We start from the raw sequence: 17,567 nt of genomic DNA, 5'->3' as shown, positions 1-17,567 counted from the left end.
CATCCCGATTTTAACAATGGACCACAAAAAATTACATCTTACAATTCTACAGGCAAGAGCACAACTTTATTTTCACCTCTAGTTATAAACCACAACTGAAAACGAGACTGTGCAGTTCAACTTTTTATTTTAATAAAATCAGAATATGCACAGCACATGCAGTGCTAGCATCTAAACTAATACAATAAGCAATTACTAAAGCTACAGTGGCTTGAAGTTCAATCTTTACATTCAGCAAGTTTAAATCCACTCAAGTAATTTTGGAACCTTATTTATTAACTGAAAGTGTGTGTTTGCGGTAAAACTTGCTCAAATGCTATCGCTGAATGTACAAGCCACTGATTATGCCAATACAACAAATATAACCACATGTTTGAGGATTGCAATGTGCCAGACATTCACTGGAAAAAAAATACACACAACTAAACAAAACTCACGCAACAAACATCTGAGAATCTGGACACTTCATATCAGTGTTTTGAAGTGTTTTCATTAATATCTTAAGACAAGTGTATCAAAACCTTGGCATGATTTAATTTCAAGTCGCCAATTTTGTTTTTACTAACATCAGAAAGTTATGGCTACACCGCCAATGCCGGGTCTGCTTAATTTGACTTAAGAGTTTAATATGACTTAACATTAAAAGCTCACACTACCCCGAAATATATAATTTCACGCATACGGTGACATTCAACATTCAAGTGCCAGTGTTTTTGTACTGTCTTTTGGTCAAGTTTCTTTAAACTTTCAAAGAATCACTTTTAGGCTTACAAAAATAAATATTTGTCAAAATGTTCAATAAATATTACATAAAACTAGCAGCAAAAAGTATCTAGAAATCTGTCGTGTGCAAATAGTTTTCTTCCCAACTATCATTCCCATGGTCCCGAATAAATTTTAGAATCTAATACTCCCATCCCCTTCCTAGACAAGCTGCGTTCAACAATCTCCAAGAGACAAAATAAGATTGGAAGTTTAAGGACACGCACACAAGACATATATATAAAATTCTCTGAATGTGCAATAAAAGAAGTATTTTGTAAAAAGTTATGGGCAAAATGTACAAGGGCCTAAACCTAGACTAATTGAAATAGCACCATAACAAATGACCTCAATACTGTCAAGTGCACCTACTTAATAAAAGTTTTAGAACAAGGCACAATACACTTGAAAATCTATTGCACTTTAGGAAATTTTTGCCAGTCTTCCTGTGCCACTGTAAAAAGTTTGAGTGTTTTGATCACTGCATTCTGGCCAAAAAATTAGCCCAGAATTCAAAGTGGCAGAGGCATTTTAGTGGTGGACAATGCTCATCTTTGGCCAGATTTAGCATAAACAAGACTATAAATACAATGGAAACCTATGCAACTAAAACTGACTAAAACTGCACTGTTTAGCAGAATTGACACCTTGTGCAGTTATGTACATATTTCCAACCTGTGTGATCTCAAAGATTTCAGTTACTCTTCTGGAGCCTTTTTTATAAAGTCTATAGTAAGCCAGTTTAACATCTCAACGCAGCTTGAACAGAGTAATGTGAATCGGCATTTAAAATAAAGCCTGCTGCATTAATTCTTCCTGTTCATACCCTCTTGACCAAAAAACATCAACACTAGCATGCGTTATTAGACCAAAAATCATCCAGGGCCCCAATGAGGGCTGGTCATTGCTGTGGTCAGCCATTCTACCATTTCAATTTCACTTATGGCAGGCATTTAAAAAGTCTAAGTAGATGAATTCTCCTAAAAACCTATTTCAAGTTATCAGACCTTTAAACTTTCCCTGTAATAATATGCCCACATTTGGCTAGCTCATGGTTAATGATCTGCCTAAACATTGAAAGAGGAATTGCTGTATTTACTTGCATTAACTTTGAAAACAGTGCTTTGAATGTATGCATGTATTCATACATCACCTCGTCATGACTGGAATGGCTTGTTTAAAGACTATCAGGTTCTAAATACCTATCCAGGATAGAGTGAGCAAATCAGAATTTTAACTTAATACAATTTGCCACATTAGAAACTAATTCCATTAATATGCTTCAAGACATTTGTTGTTTTTTTCCCAATCTGCAAGTATCAAAAAGCCCTAATGCAGGCTACCACATAAGTTTTTTCCTTATAATATTTATGGATGAATCATGATTCCTGTTAAGTTGTATCACACCTGTGTGCCAAGGTTTGATTTTAGCCCAAGTTCAGTAAATTTATTTTGTCAAAACAATTGGTATCTTGAGCATTACTGAGCCAACAGGACATCAAAATAAAAAGTTGTCTAAAGTTAAAGGCACAGTACATTAACAAACAAATGATCCTCAGTCACAAAATTATAAATGCAGTTTGGGATGGGGCTTGGCGGGAGGAGAGTTAATCCAAACTACAGCAATGAAGTCTTCAAACCACTTCTGAACAGGGCTGCTGATGGTTCCTTTCATCTTTTCATGTGACCTTGAGCTCCCTTAAAAAAAAAATTTCAGTGGAGAATCACAGCTGGTAATGTACTGCGAGTTCTTGAAGCTACACAAGGTATAGTCTGGCTAAGTTACATGTGGTTTCCATATTAGCTTGTTTGGCAGGATGACCTACTACAAAGCAGGTTCAGTTACCCCACCAGTCAACCCCCTGGGAGTTGTAGTTCCCTCCGTATCCATCGCTGTTGTAAAAGCCTCCATAGCCACCTAAATTAAGAAATGCCAAAAGAAATTGAGTCAGTCATTGTAAAAGACTATCTAGGGAGGTTAAACCCTCCTCCTCCCAGCCTGTTTGTTCACTACAAGGATCAAAAACAAAAATCAACATCACCTCCTCCAAATCCTCTGCTGCCCCCATGGCCTCCGCCACCACTGCGGCTGCTGCTTGCACGGCTACTACTGAAGCTGGAGCTACTGGCACCACTGCTTTGTCGATAGTCCCGGGCACCAAATCCTCCACTGAATCGACTACTAAAAGGGCAAAAAAACTGAGATGAAATCTCACTCCACAGCCCCAATTCCTTTTAGAGCTTCCCAAGCCTGTCCCAGACCTATTTTCTTCATTCTTTCAAGGATCTGAAAGGCCTTAGTAGTCAAGAGCTGACATGAACTTAACATGTACCCTTTACCCAAATGATCAAGGCAGCCTGGGGTAATTGAGCATGTTAGAGCCTTCAAGTTTTAGTGGACACAGCACACAGCATCTGGTGCTTTACCTCTTGGATCTCCCACGACTGCCTCCCTTGTAGTGGTGCTCATAAGCCATGCTTTCTAACCAAGACGGCACCTCCTGCTTGGCTTCAACAAGAAGATCCAGCAAATCCTTGGTAATATTTGCATTTCTTTCATTAAAGAATGAGGTGGCAAGGCCTAAAACAGTTCCAAAAGTACATTATTAGGTCTCCCATTGAGAAGCGTTAAGTCTTTACATTTCTACATAAATTCAAAAAACAACAAAAACAGACTTTGGGGCCGGAGAGAAAGCACAATGGTAGGGCATTTGCTTGCATGCACCTGACCCCAGGACAGACCTGAGTTTGATTCTCGGCATAACATATGGTCCCTGAGTGCTGTCAGGTGTGACCCCCAACCCCCAAAAAAACCTAAAGCAGACTTGACAGCTAGTATTTAAAAGATCTCTTCCCCATGCATATATGCAGCATGGTAGAAAAATGAACATTAAGCAACCTCTTACTTACCAAGGTTTCCCACACGTCCTGTACGGCCTATGCGATGTACATATTCTTCAATATCACTTGGTAAGTCAAAATTGATAACATGTTTCACATTTGATATGTCCAATCCTCTTGCTGCTACCTGGAAGATAACATCTGTCATACACAGCTCACTTAAAAAAGTAAATCACTGACTGAACTTGAAAAAGGGTGAGACCATAATATACATACTGCTGTAGCCACCAAGATTGGACTTTTTCCTGAACGGAACTGGTGAAGGGCCTCTTCTCGATCTCTCTGAGATCTGTCTCCATGGATACTGGTACAAGCATATCCTTCATGGTACAAGAAGTCCTCCAGAGAATCTGCACCCTTTTTGGTCTCCACAAACACTAACGTCAGTGAGTCTTTGCCTGAATTTGAAAAATTGCAGTATTTTAGTCAACAACAGCAGCTGAGCTTTGTACTTGACTTGTTAAAACAGAGATAACTGGGGCCGAAGAGAGAGCACAGCAGTAGGGCTTTTGCCTTATACACTGCGACCCCGGATCCCATATGGTTTCTTGAGCCTGTCAGGGACAATTTCTGAATGCAGTGTCAGGAGTAACCCAAGTGTGGCCGGGTGTGCCCCCCCAAGAAAAGAAAGAGAGGTAACTGAAATATTTTTATAATTTGGGACCACTCAGTGGTGCTCACAGGTCAGTCCTGACTGCACTAAGGGGTCATTCCTGGCAGTGCTCAAGGATGCTGAAGACTGAACCCAGGCTCAGTTGTGTACAAGGCACTCTACCCACTGTACTAACATACCAGTGGCCCCTGAAATATATTTTTTCTAATGGGTATTTTGAATGGGAGAAAAAGCAATAATGGCCACTCAATATACCTACTATATCTAAGCCACCAGAAAAATGCTACAACTATTCATTTTACCTGTTGCATTTAGAAGGTCAAGAAGAAATGACCGCTTGTCTCCATCTTCCACCCAAACCACTTTCTGCGTAATGTTCTCAGAGGTAGAGCCAACTCTTCCAACAGCCAAAAAGATGTATTCATCCAAGAAATCACGAGCAAGCATCTGTAAGAAAAGGTTTTATTATCAAGGCAAACAAATTCCTGAGTAAATAAAATTTGCAGCATCAAATACCTGTATTTCCTTGGGGAAAGTAGCACTAAACATCATGGTGTGACGGACTCCTTTTGGTGGCATAGTATCCTGTTCAACTATTCTGCGTATCTGAGGTTCAAACCCCATATCCAACATCCGATCAGCTTCATCCAACACCAAGTATCTGTTATAAAAATGATTACATGTAGCATGAGAAGACATTCCTTTAGTGTAAGTTGTTGAATCTAAGTACAAAACAAAGGGACTTAATAAAGTGGTAAAGATTCTGCTGCTGTGGGAATGTGGCTCTGCATCGGAAATGTGTCCTACTGTAATAACTATAATATTATATTTTTTGAAAAATACATCATACAGGGCCCGGAGAGATAGCACAGTGGCGTTTGCCTTGCAAGCAGCTGATCCAGGACCAAAGGTGTTTGGTTCGAATCCCGGTGTCCCATATGGTCCCCCGTGCCTGCCAGGAGCTATTTCTGAGCAGACAGCCAGGAGTAACCCCTGAGCACAGGACTAACCCCTGAGCACCGCCCAGTGTGACCCAAAAACCAAAAAAAAAAAAAAGAAAAGAAAAATACATCATACATACATTTTTTGCACTACATACATCACTCAGATCTTAAATTTTGATAACTGCTAATGAAAACCAGACAAATGTCAAGTCATATTTTGGGCAGGGGTTGGGCGTTTGTGGCACCCAGCAACATGAGGAACACAAAGCAATAAGCAAATCTTCATGCAAAGTATGCTCAGGCTGCCTGAGTTATCTCTCACGCTAATTGCCAATATTTGTAAAAAGAAATGAATGTTGCATGCCACACATTAATAAATGAACATACTTGCAGAAGTCTAATCCAATCTTTCCTCTCTCCATCATGTCCACCAGACGTCCTGGGGTGGCTACTAACAAGTGGCATCCACGTTCTAAGTCTCGAATCTGCTGACCAATATCAGCACCACCATAAACCACACAAGGACGAACTCTTGATCGATATGAAAACTGTAAAGAAATTTTATCATGGAGTACAGAGCAATAGCACAGCAGGTAGGGCATTTACCTTGCATGTAGCCCACCCAGGTTTAATCCCCAGGCATCCCATATAGTCCGTTCGCCCCAGGATTAAGTTCTGAACACAAAGCCAGGAATAACCCGAGCACCAGGTGTGCAGCACACCCCTCCATAAAAAATTTTATCACTCAGGCCATAAGCCATATTTGTCACCATAACAGCGTTCACACTGAATGCATACTTACTTTTCTGGCTTCCTCATAGATCTGTACTGCCAATTCTCGAGTTGGTGCCAGTACCAAGGAAATGGGGAATTGTTTGCGACGTCCGTACCTTCCATTTTCCTAAGCAATGATTTATATATTAATTAAACTCTTAACACCCTCTTTAAATTTTCATTACAACATAATCTCCTTAATATCCAGATTATACCTGAAAAATTGCTTTTCATTAGACAGAACTAAGCCTTTATGACTAAACCTACAAAGTCCTATAATTTCCCATGTTATATATGAAGAACTATTTACCTTCATGGCCCTCACAGCCTCGCCTGGACCATCTGCATAAATCTGACTCAAAATAGGCAAGAGAAAAGCTGCAGTTTTTCCAGATCCTATTAAGAAAGTATATTCATTAACAAAAAGAGAAGCCTAACATTACTTTGATTAACTATTAAAGTTCTAGTTTTATTTTATGCCAAATAAAATTTCCAAAATTTAACAATTTAAAATTAAAAACACCAAGAAGTCATTTCTTTAATCCATATCTCTAACAAAACACAGATTTGGCCTCAAAAGGTGATGTCAATTTCTAACACTTCCTTCTACCCGTATTTTCTGGTGTTTAAGATGAACCATGATAAACTTCCTAAAAGTCGGGAGTCATTTTATATGCCGGTATACGGCATGCTTAAACTTATTCCAGCTTCAGGGATGAGTGATCCGTTCCCCTCTTACTTTTAAGAAGTTACTTTTAAGACTTTTATAGGAAGTTTTTCAGGGGTTGAAGGGTCATCTTATACGCCAGATAATATGTCTTAATTTTGTTTCAGAGCCACACCCAGCTATGCTGAGGGTTTATACTCCTGGCAGAAAGAAAAGAAAGAAAGAAAAGAAAGAAAAGAAAGAAAAGAAAGAAAAGAAAGAAAAGAAAGAAAAGAAAGAAAAGAAAGAAAAGAAAGAAAGAAAGAAGAAGAAAGAAAGAAAGAAAGAAAGAAAGAAAGAAAAAAGAAAGAAAGAGAAAGAAAGAAAGAAAGAAAGAAAGAAAGAAAGAAAGAAAGAAAGAAAGAGAGAGAGAGAGAGAGAGAAAGAGAGAAAGAGAGAAAGAGAGAAAGAGAGAGAGAGAGAGAAAGAAAAAGAAAGAAAGAAGGAAGGAAGGAAGGAAGGAAGGAAGGAAGGAAGGAAGGAAGGAAGGAAGGAAGGAAGGAAGGAAGGAAGGAAGGAAGGAAGGAAGGAAGGAAGGAAGGAAGGAAGGAAGGAAGAAAGAAAGAAAGAAAGAAAGAAAGAAAGAAAGAAAGAAAGAAAGAAAGAAAGAAAGAAAGAAAGAAAGAAAGAAAGAAAGAAAGAAAGAAAGAAAGAAAGAAAGAAAGAAAAAGAAATCTTGGATCGAATTTCAGGCTTTCCTGCCCTTTTTTTCTTGGTCTTTCCCAACACCCTCCCCCAAACATCAAGAAGCTAATTTAGTCATGGAAGAACCCTGTAGGATTGATTCTTGGCCACATTCATAGGTGATAGCTATTCTCAAATCTTATTCTTCCAGATATATTAAGCACGAACTTTCTGATAAATGCCAACAGACGGGAGTATTAGACTGATAATTTAAAGGAACAAAGACACCACCCAGAATCTTTAAATTGAAGTTCAAACTGAACAGGCTAAACATGGGGATCAAGTTCCTATGTGCAATTTCAAAAACAGTACATATTTTCTTTGGTACTTATTTTTTCAGAAAGCAGCTCATTATGAGTAAATATCTCACAAAGTGAGCTTACCTGTTTGGGCACAAGCCATCAAGTCCCTCTTCTCTTTGATAATAGGAATAGCATGTTTTTGCACTGGAGTTGGACGAGTGTAACGGGTAAGCTCAATATTTCCCATAATAATCTCTCCCATCTCAACATCACTAAACTGTCAAGAAATGCAACAGGGTTAGATAGCTCAGAACACTATAGAGTCCTTTTGTTTTATGATACAATAACTAGTTACTTACTAGCCTGAAATATACTTTAGTTCACATGTATTATCCTTAACTGCCTCTTTCTTTCCATAATGCAACAAAGTCCTTTTAACTTTTAAAAGTTGTTCAGGGCCAGAGTGCTGCAGTGGGTAGGGCACGTGGCAGACTTGGAATCGATCCCCAGCATTCCATATGATCTCCCAAGCCTGCCAGGAGTTAACTTCCTGAGCACAGCTGGGTGTGGCTCATGAACCACCACCATCAGCATCACCATGAATGTTTAAATAAAGCACATCTACTCTACCTATTGCTTTTCAGGGAAACCTGTTTTCATTCTGACATGCTGTGAAACCATTTACACTTTGCTTGTCTGAAAAGGTCACACAAAATACTTACACTTTCAATGTGTGGAGGACAGTTATTTCCTGTTGCCTCAACTGGAATGTCATCATACTTCTCAAAGTTAATCCCAGTGTTGCCTCCAGAAAAGAGTTCCCTGGAATCAAAATAGTTGGTAGTATTTGTTATGTGAGGTTCATAAGGCCTAGTCAAAATTACTACACATTTCAAAAACTTACTGTTCCAAGCGTTCACTTGGAGGGAGTGGTTTTGACCAATCATCTTCATCAGATTTGTCACACCAGCGACTATTCCCACCACGTTCAAATTTTCCAAAGCCACTTCTGTCACCGCGGCCACCATCGTAATCACTCCTTCCCCGATCATCAAATCTGAAAAGTACATGCAATTCATCACAATTGGATTCTGGAACCACAATTAGGCCCCCACTACCCTCCTAACAGGAAATGGAATTCTCTTAGACATGAAGGTTATCAAAGTTGCCCAGGCTTTCTTGACCAATAAGACCCTCTAGCAAGATCATACGAAGTTATAGAAATGATACCAGATACCAAAGGTCAAGGTCATTTCTGTAAAACTACAAGGCCTACACAGAACTCATACATGACAAAATTAGACTAAAGTTTCCCATCTTTTAAATTAGCACATTATTTCCATTTTTATTAAGTTTTCATCCAGATAAATTTAGTAGTAGAAAAAAGGTAACAGTACACCAAACATAAATTGTTCCAGTTATACTATGAAGTCATTTAAGGATAATTTACCTATCTGACAGACTGGATGATAAATAGAAATAATCCTTACCTGGTTTGAGATGTTTTAGTTTTAGGCCTGTTTGCGAAAAATCTGGACACACAGGACTAACCACAGCTATGAGGTGCATGAGAGGTGCCAGCCACTCTTGTGTAATCAGAAATATAAGGTGCTTAAAAATTTTGTCAGAGAATAGAACCACATAAACCTCACCCAAATTAGGGCATTCGTAGATAAATTCACTCCTTTTAAGAGAGTACATAGAAACTAGGAAGATACAAAAGTTGGTTTTATTATGCCAAAGGGCATGTTGTTGTTCTACTCTACTTACTCTACTTCCTTATCACCAGTTCAATTCAATAAAGACCTTACAGGTAAGAAAACACAAGGATTGATTAAACAGAATGTGATACATCCAAGTACACAGTACACCATTATCAAGCTGACTAACAAGATAGGACTTATCAAATTAAAGGCTATTCCTAAATTTATATTGTATGTACAGGTAATCACTTACCTTCCCCGTGATCCACTTCCTCGATCACTGAAGAAGCTTGACTTCCCCCTGGAATCACCACGAGATCCAAAACTGCTGTATGCATCCTTATCTTTACTGGAGCTCCACCCTGAACTGTCTTTATCATAAAATCCTTCAATAAAAAGCATAAGACTATTAATTAGATTTGAAACTGGATTCCTATGCTTCTGAGTTGGAAACCCTCCACTATCTTGGTGGGTTGGAGAGTCTGCTAGTGGAAATTAAAGATACTCCTAAAAAAAAAAAGACAATGTGGGGCCGGGAAGGTAGCGCTAGAGGTAAAGTGTCTGCCTTGCAAGCGCTAGTCGGCTAGTCGATCTCCGGAGTCCCATATGGTCCCCCTAAGCCAGGGGCGATTAACCCCTGAGCATCAAAGGGATGTGGCCCAAAAAAACAAAAACAAAAACAAAAAGACAATGTGTTGATGCAAACCACTGCTAAATCCCAACTCTTCAGTACTAATCATTCATTCCCCACAGCACTAGTATCATTTTTAAAGTTCTGTATGAATGAATACTGACTCTTTGCCTGCAACAACTATCATGAAATTGCTAGATGACCACTATTTTTCATTTTCTTTCCTATTTGGGACAGATTTTTCTAGGAAAAAATTACCATTATTACATATATACAATGTTTCTCAAAGGTGGTATCCATTTAAAACACACCTTGCCAAGTATTTAAATAAAGCACTTTTTAATTAACAGTACTAATAGTGCTATTTACATAATGGGAGGACCAGTCAAACAAGAATTAGGAATGTCTAGGAAACCAGGAAAACCTTTGTTCAGGGCCATGCCCTGCAATGATGGGAATCCTCTTGGTGGAGCTAAGGGGACCAATGGGGGGGGGACACAGGCTTTTGACCAAATGCTTGACAAGCACTTTATCCTCTGTCCGATATATCTCTACAGTCCACCCCTACACGTTCTTAACTGTTGCTACTAAGATGAACAAAGATGTAATTTAGCCTAATCAAAAGAGAGGTTCAACAAACTGAGTTGACACTTGATTCAACAGAAGAATGTTGGAAGTTACTCTCCTTCTGCCCCAGTATTCACCAGCCATGGGACAATCAATCAGTGGGAGGGGTTTCTCTCCTTGCCATCCTATTCAGGCACTGAAACATCTGGCACCACCTCCCCCAATTTCCCCTCTCACTGCAACAAAGGGGGAAGAAAAATATATATGTGAGGAACAATTCCAGATAGTACATTTCAGGAAAAGGAAAAACACTCTTGAAGACAAAAAACATACTGCAGTAATTAGGAATAAGGACACCATAACTAAGTGATCTAGTAAAAATAAGATGTTTTATTGTTTTGTTTTGAGCACCAGTGGTGCTCAGGGGTTACTCCTGGCTCTGCGCTCAGAAATCACTCCTGGCAGGTTTGGGGGACCATATGGAATGCCAGAGAATAAACCCAGGTCTGTCATGGGTCAGATGCAAGCAAAGCAAACACCCTACCGCTGTGCTATTGCTCCGACCCATAAATAAGATTTTAATAGTGTATTGCCAAGGACAGTGAGAATAGATTGGATATAAAGACAAAAAAACTAAAAGCTCCTATAAATTTTCTCCACCTGTCAAATCCTACTGTCTTTATCTAATGTATTTTCTATCCTTGATCTTTGGTTTTTGCTGAACCTCTGAATTTCAATATTTTACAGAATATAGAGCACTCCAGCAATTTCACTGTGACTTAAAACACCTACTAGCCACATTACAAGTTATGGGAGAAGAGCAGGGGTTATGATATATTTCAAACAAAATATTTCAAATGAAGAGGTATATAGGATAAAGATGAAACCAGAAAATCATCCTTGGGGCCAGAGCAGTGGTGGCAGCAGTAGGGCTGACCCAGGACGGACCACGGTTCAATCCCCTGGAATTCTATATGGTCCCCTAAGCCAGGAGAGCAATTTCTGAGCACAGAGCCAGGAGTAACCCCTGTGTGTCACTGAGTGTGGCTCCCCCCATCCCAAAAAAAAGAAAGAAAAACAGAAAGAGGAAAAAATGGGCTGGAGCAGTAGCGCAGTGATAGGACGCTTGCCTTGCATAAGTCAGTCCCTAACATCCCATATAGCCTGCCGAGCTAGGAATGATTTCTGAGCAGATAGTCAGGAGTAACCCCTGAACATCAATGGGTGTAGCCCAAAAAAAACAAAAAAAAATCATCAACTTATTGAGAGTGACCAGTACTATATATAAATCTACTAATGATTCTGCAATAACCACCCACCATCTTCATTTTGACACCTCTGCAAGACAAGTAACTGGGTTATCAAGATGTAGTTTATACAGTTGGGCACCTACTTACTGGTTTCAAAATGTTATAATATGAATGATTACAAAGAGAGTAAGCATAAACTAGTGATAAAACCATAAAAACTATCATCCACTGTGACATGAAATTATTTAACCCCAAATGAGTGGATTCTAATGTTGAACTAGTAGTATTACTAGTAGTTCTGATTAGAGAGCAGAGTACAATCTCTATAGACTGCCTGGTACTCATTCCCCTAAGGTTCTGCTTTCAAACTACAAGGACTATTATTATTTCCAAAAACTTACCTTTAGTAGCCTCTCGGTTCCTTAAGTGAGGAGGGATATAGCGTCCTTCTGAAATAAAAATGCCAAAAAATACTTAAGGCTCTTAACCAAAATGTTTACTCCAAAGTCCTGGAAAAACATTGACTCTCAAAAAAATTAACTCTCAAGACCTTCCACTCTATTTAAAAATTGAAAAGGGAAAAAAAAATCTTTTTATTTTCAATGGGTACTTTAAAGAATTCTAAAGATCACAATTTGAGTTGGAACCTGATTGTTAAAACCCACAAATATATTCAATTTATAAATCACCTTTTTGGATATTACACTTTAATCACTATACCCAAGGTCTTTATTGACTATCAACAAAAATGGTCTCAGTACTATGCAATAAATCACACAATTTGGCACTAAGGACTTTCTGTTTTTATCCTAAGTTTCAAAATATACAGAAAATATTGCCAATATAAAAAAAATATCTCCAGGAACTACAAGTTTTGGCTAGCAACTTTCTGTTGTTTTTACAGAGCTACCCTCCTAGCCTGGGAGGTTGCTTTTGTTTTGTTGGGGGGGGGGGGGGGGACACACACAACTGATAGTACTTAAAGGGGACTACTGGCAGTGTTCAGGGGAACTGTATGTGGTATAGGGGAACAAGCAAATTCAGCTGCCTTGCCCATTATTTCACTATCTGGGCTTGCTGAATTTCAGTCAGAACAAACTAGACAATGTTTAAGAAGCAAAATTAAAATATCGTAAAGAAAAAATACCCTAAAGAATTATCAAATATAATACTAGTAAAGCCTACAATCTGAATTATTTCATCACTTGTATAAATAGGTTTTTAAAAAGACCAGTATTCAAATGATGAATTTTGAGATTTTAATCTCAAATTTAAGTGAGATGAATTTAAGTATACATATTAAGTAATAAACCACTGAAATTCCCTAATATCTTAATACTAATTTCACCTATTTAAGTATTCTGTAAATCCATTTTTTAGTATTAAAATTAAAATATTATTCTAACTTATTTCCAAAAATAGCAGGGGGAGGGCTGAAGCACATTTTGATGCAGGAAAACTGGGTTTAATCCCACCACATAGTCATCATCTCCCCTCCTCTCCATTCCACTTTGGGCCAGAAACTTCCTTACACTAGAACCAAAAAAAAAATATTTTAAATTTGGGGATGGAGGGGCCCGGGCGGTGGCGCTAGAGGTAAGGTGCCTGCCTTGCCTGCGCTAGCCTTGGACGGACCGCGGTTCGATCCCCTGGCGTCCCATATGGTCCCCCAAGCCAGGAGCGACTTCTGAGCGCATAGCCAGGAGTAACCCCTGAACGTCACTGGGTGTGGCCCAAAAACCAAAAAACAAAAAAAAAATTTGGGGATGGAGTGATAGCACAGCAGTAGGGCCTTTGCCTTGCACGTGACTGACCCAGGACAAACCTAGGTTCAAGCCTTGGTATTCCATATGGTCCCCTGAGCCTGCTAGGAGCGATTCCTTGAGTAGTCAGGAGTATTATTAATCTGAGCAAAGCTGAGTGTGGCCCACAAACCAAAAGGGAAGGGGGAACAATTTAAATTCAAACCATTTAAAATCCTAACTTCCCAAGATTCCAAATAGCTTTATTCTCAGTAAACCCATTTCTTGCAGGAAAAAATGTAGCAGGGTAGCCAATGACCAGGCATATTCCCTTAAATTGAAGTCTTAATCTACTTAGGTTTCCTCTAACATGAGGGACACATCTCCACCATCTCTAAATTGCTGTTATGATTCACAAGGGTGGACGTGGACCTTTGCCTTTTATACAGCTGATCTGGGTTTGGCTCCCATGAGAGCATTGCCAGGAGTAAGCCTGGGGCATCACCAAGTGTGACCCAATTTTTAATTTAAAAATTCAAAAAAAATTCACTAGGGATGTCAAATCTTATAAAGTTAATGTCAGGGTTATTTTAGATTCTAGTGATGACCTGCCTTTATTCAAGAAAACTAGTCCTCTTTTAATTTCCAAAGACAAGTCTTTAAACAACTGATCACTAAGTAATGGCAGTAATCCTTAGCCACACAGTCTACATGCTTCTTCAAACCTCTCCCCCAGCAACACTTGAAGGGATTAAATATGAACTGTCAAATAAAAGATTAATATTCAGCACTCATGAAATGTTTTACTTACTGCTGACTGTACTTCCTCCACTCTGATTATCTGAAGAGTTCAGGTCTAGGCCAGCAAACTAGGAGAGAGTGAAATGGTTAGCCGCCTGTGGAAAAACTGCACTAAGAACTAGCCCTTACTACTAGCATTTACTAGCACTGGTTGCCTTGATTACTTGGGTGCTGTAAAAGTCGGTGAAAATGGGATAGAGCATGTGCAGTGGAAGACTGCCGTTTCAAGCAAATGCATGATCTTACTATGTGCAGAAGGCAGCACACCACGATGTGGGTACTATTCAAAGAAATGGGGTCCAAGTTTCAGTTATTCGCTCAAAATGCCGTTTCTGTGTTAACCTAATCAAAATTCGATCAATTTTAAGCACAATCCCATGAACCAGGTACCAGCTTATTCTCCCAGTTTAACTCCTTGAAGCAAGTTCAAGGGTTTTGGCATAAAGGGCATCATTGGTACACAATACTCTTAGATTTCTACCCATTCCCTTTCACTTGTGGCAGAAAGCTGGTATCACATTCTGTAGTGACTAACCATAGTCCATATAGGAATGAGAAGGTGGAGGGAAGACACTATGCCAAAATAAATATTTTATAAAGTTGCAGACCGTTTACAAAGTACAAGAGACCAGAAGTCCTCTGTCAAAAGCTCATTAGTTATGAGTCAAATAGCAAGCTATGGGGAGGTCATTGAAAACTGGAGCCAGATGTTAATTCTTATCCAAAAAAAAAAAAAAACTACAACCACAAGTCTCCAGAAAAAGCAATAAATGCATAAGGCACATAAAACAAAACTGTTTATTAGGCACCTTCCTCATTTCTAAAATTTCTATTAGCAAAATGCTGTCGCACTTTCTCTCCGAGCGAGTTACACTCAAGGGACTGATACTATGGAACTTCAGTAGTTGGTGAGGTGGGGAGGGGCAGGTTTTACAATGAATAATTCTACATTTTTAAAGTACATAAAAATGAAAACTACTACTACAGGATTACTACCATGCTTCCCCCAATTCCATGATAACAAAGCTGAGGTTCCTTGTTGCTTGCCAAAGGTCCTTTATGGCACACTCGGGTACAAAAACTGTTCAGACTCAGAGCACGGGGACCAGATTGTGTGTGGCTCCAATTCACCACATAGGTGATCCCTAAAGTGTGTGGAGAAGCTTCGTTTGCCACAGCCCACGGGACTGCCAGCTGAAGGCTGCAGAGATGCCTACTTCCTGCCATCAGGCAGCCTCCTCTCTCCTCTACCCCCGAAACCCACAGAAGAGGAAATTCTGACTCCGACGATGGCCCTCTGACCTATTTCAAAACTGAACTTCACAAGCAGCAACAAGTCAACAACTCTTTTTATTTCCTCCTGAGCGCCAATTCCTAGGTATTTAGCCTCTGGCCCGTTCAGCACCTCCTTCCAATTCCCAATCAATCACATCGCGGGAGCAACGTTCACACCATCCCGGGGTCTCTGCCATCCGCCACCCCCCGGCGCCCTCTGAACCCCCATGCGCGGCACGAGGCCAAAGGGCCCCAGAGCCAACCCCGAAGCCAGGAAGCATTAAAGGGGCGCGCCAAATCCCTGACGCCTTACATCTGGCCGCCGGGTTCCACCTCGATCTCTCGAGAGCCCGGGCGCCGCGGCGGCCCTTGCTTCCCCCCTTCACCCCCCCACTTCTCCCTAATGTACGTCACAAAACTTTCCACTCCGGAAACGCCGCCTCGCCCGCCGGGCTCAGAGCGCCCCAAGGTGCGAGGGATGGAGCGAGCCGGCGCGAGCCTAGCAGCCCGGGAGCCACCCCGCCGCCCCGCGCTAGCTCCGCTCCGGGTGCACCGCCGCCCTCTCGCCCGCTAGTGGGCCCGCAGCACCAGCCAGCCGCCTTGCGGCACACAAAGGCGGCGGCCGCCATTACCCCGAGTCCGGGCGCCCTCCCCGCGCCGCCCCCTCCCACATTCCAGGACCACCAGCCCCCCCCCTCGCTCCGCGCGCACGCGCGCACCCCGGCGCCCCCGGGTCCCGGGAGCTAGATCCGGCCCGCGCGCAAGCAGAAAAGGCGCCCTAGGTGCTCCGGCCGCGTGCAGCGCCCCCCTCCGGCTCGTGCACCCCGCACCCCAAACCGCGGGTCACTCCTAAGTCGAGGAGCGCGCGTACGTGCCGCCGCGGGTGCGCGCGCATCCCCGGGCTTCCCCCCCCCGCCCGCCTGCGCACGCACACAAAAGCCGCCATTGTGCTCGGCCCGGGGACAATACCTCGAGCCAAGCCAAGCCCCGGCGCGAGCGACGGCCGCCACTGCATTGGAGCGGCCAAGCCGCTCGGCCGGAGCTCCAAGTCACAAGCACCCCGCAGCCCGCGGCACCCTGAAAAAAGAGCGCAGGGCGCCTGCTAGCGCTACGCCATCGGCTCCGTCAGGTTCGGGACCGCATGCAATTCAGCCACCACAGTGCCGCTCCTTACAGCTTACCTGCTGGTCCAGCCCGAGCGCATTTTCCACCGCCACATGACTCATCCCTGAAGAGTACCGAGAACTCGGAATCTTCCGCCGCTGAGTGTACTGGTTCACCGCAAAGGACCTCTCGCGGGAGATCTGCAGCTAAGAGCAGACGGCGCCGCCACGGCGTTAATATACCCATTTGGCAGCCTCTACGTCAGCGCGTACGGCGCAAGCCCGCCTTCTCGCTCCTCCTCTCTGCCGAGACGACTTCTGCCCAGCTACTGTGAGCTTCTCTCGCTCAAACATCGCGGGATTTCGTCGTCACTCGCGCCTGCGTCTCCGCGTCCTTCCTTAGCGCTCAGAGCCCTAGTTTGCTAGAAGCTCAGTTTCCCACTCCCAGTAGCCCCGCACCCGCTTTTTAAGTCTCGCGATCTCACGAGATCTCGTCCGCCGGCTGGGAAAACCTTCAAATTTTAACCTCGGGCTTCTTTTTTCTTTTCCATTCCCGATTCCTCCAGTTTGCCTTCCTCTTCCTTTTTTTTCTTCCTTTTTTTTTTGTTTTCAGTCTTCCTGATTTTTAGATATGTGAAAGGTCTCCAGCCTAACGAGATTTCGCCTTTCCACGGGCTGACTTCCCCCCCAAGTTAGAGTTGAACCAAAGGAAACCCGGAGCCATAACGAGGGGTGGGAAGAGAGAAAAACGCGGGTCACGTGGCCGCAGGTGTCGCCGCGGTGGCCATTTTGTGAAGCAAGAATCGTGCTTTAAAGTAGTGTTCCGAATGGGGGGAAGGGAAAGTGATCGAGGGGGGAGGGGGAAGCGG

The 17,567-nt window shown here is 41.9% G+C and overlaps 1 protein-coding gene across 1 annotated transcript; it reads right to left on the bottom strand.

Annotated features, from left to right (window-relative positions):
• Window positions 1-44: 44 nt before the first annotated feature.
• On the bottom strand, window positions 45-16,912 carry DDX3X (DEAD-box helicase 3 X-linked). The gene is made up of 17 exons (XM_049767230.1): window positions 16,777-16,912; window positions 14,331-14,388; window positions 12,179-12,226; window positions 9,583-9,715; window positions 8,531-8,683; window positions 8,349-8,448; window positions 7,768-7,903; window positions 6,305-6,390; window positions 6,023-6,121; window positions 5,608-5,768; window positions 4,793-4,937; window positions 4,579-4,723; window positions 3,880-4,061; window positions 3,673-3,790; window positions 3,190-3,343; window positions 2,805-2,944; window positions 45-2,680 (listed from the first exon to the last, which is right to left on the bottom strand). The coding sequence occupies exons 1-17, from the start codon at window positions 16,819-16,821 to the stop codon at window positions 2,601-2,603; spliced, it is 1,983 nt and encodes a 660-aa protein (XP_049623187.1). The 5' UTR covers window positions 16,822-16,912; the 3' UTR covers window positions 45-2,600.
• Window positions 16,913-17,567: the final 655 nt, after the last annotated feature.

Source organism: Suncus etruscus, chromosome X (genome assembly GCF_024139225.1).
Source record: "Suncus etruscus isolate mSunEtr1 chromosome X, mSunEtr1.pri.cur, whole genome shotgun sequence".
Taxonomy (NCBI): Eukaryota; Metazoa; Chordata; class Mammalia; order Eulipotyphla; family Soricidae; genus Suncus; species Suncus etruscus.
This window is presented reverse-complemented; position numbering and strand designations above follow the sequence as displayed.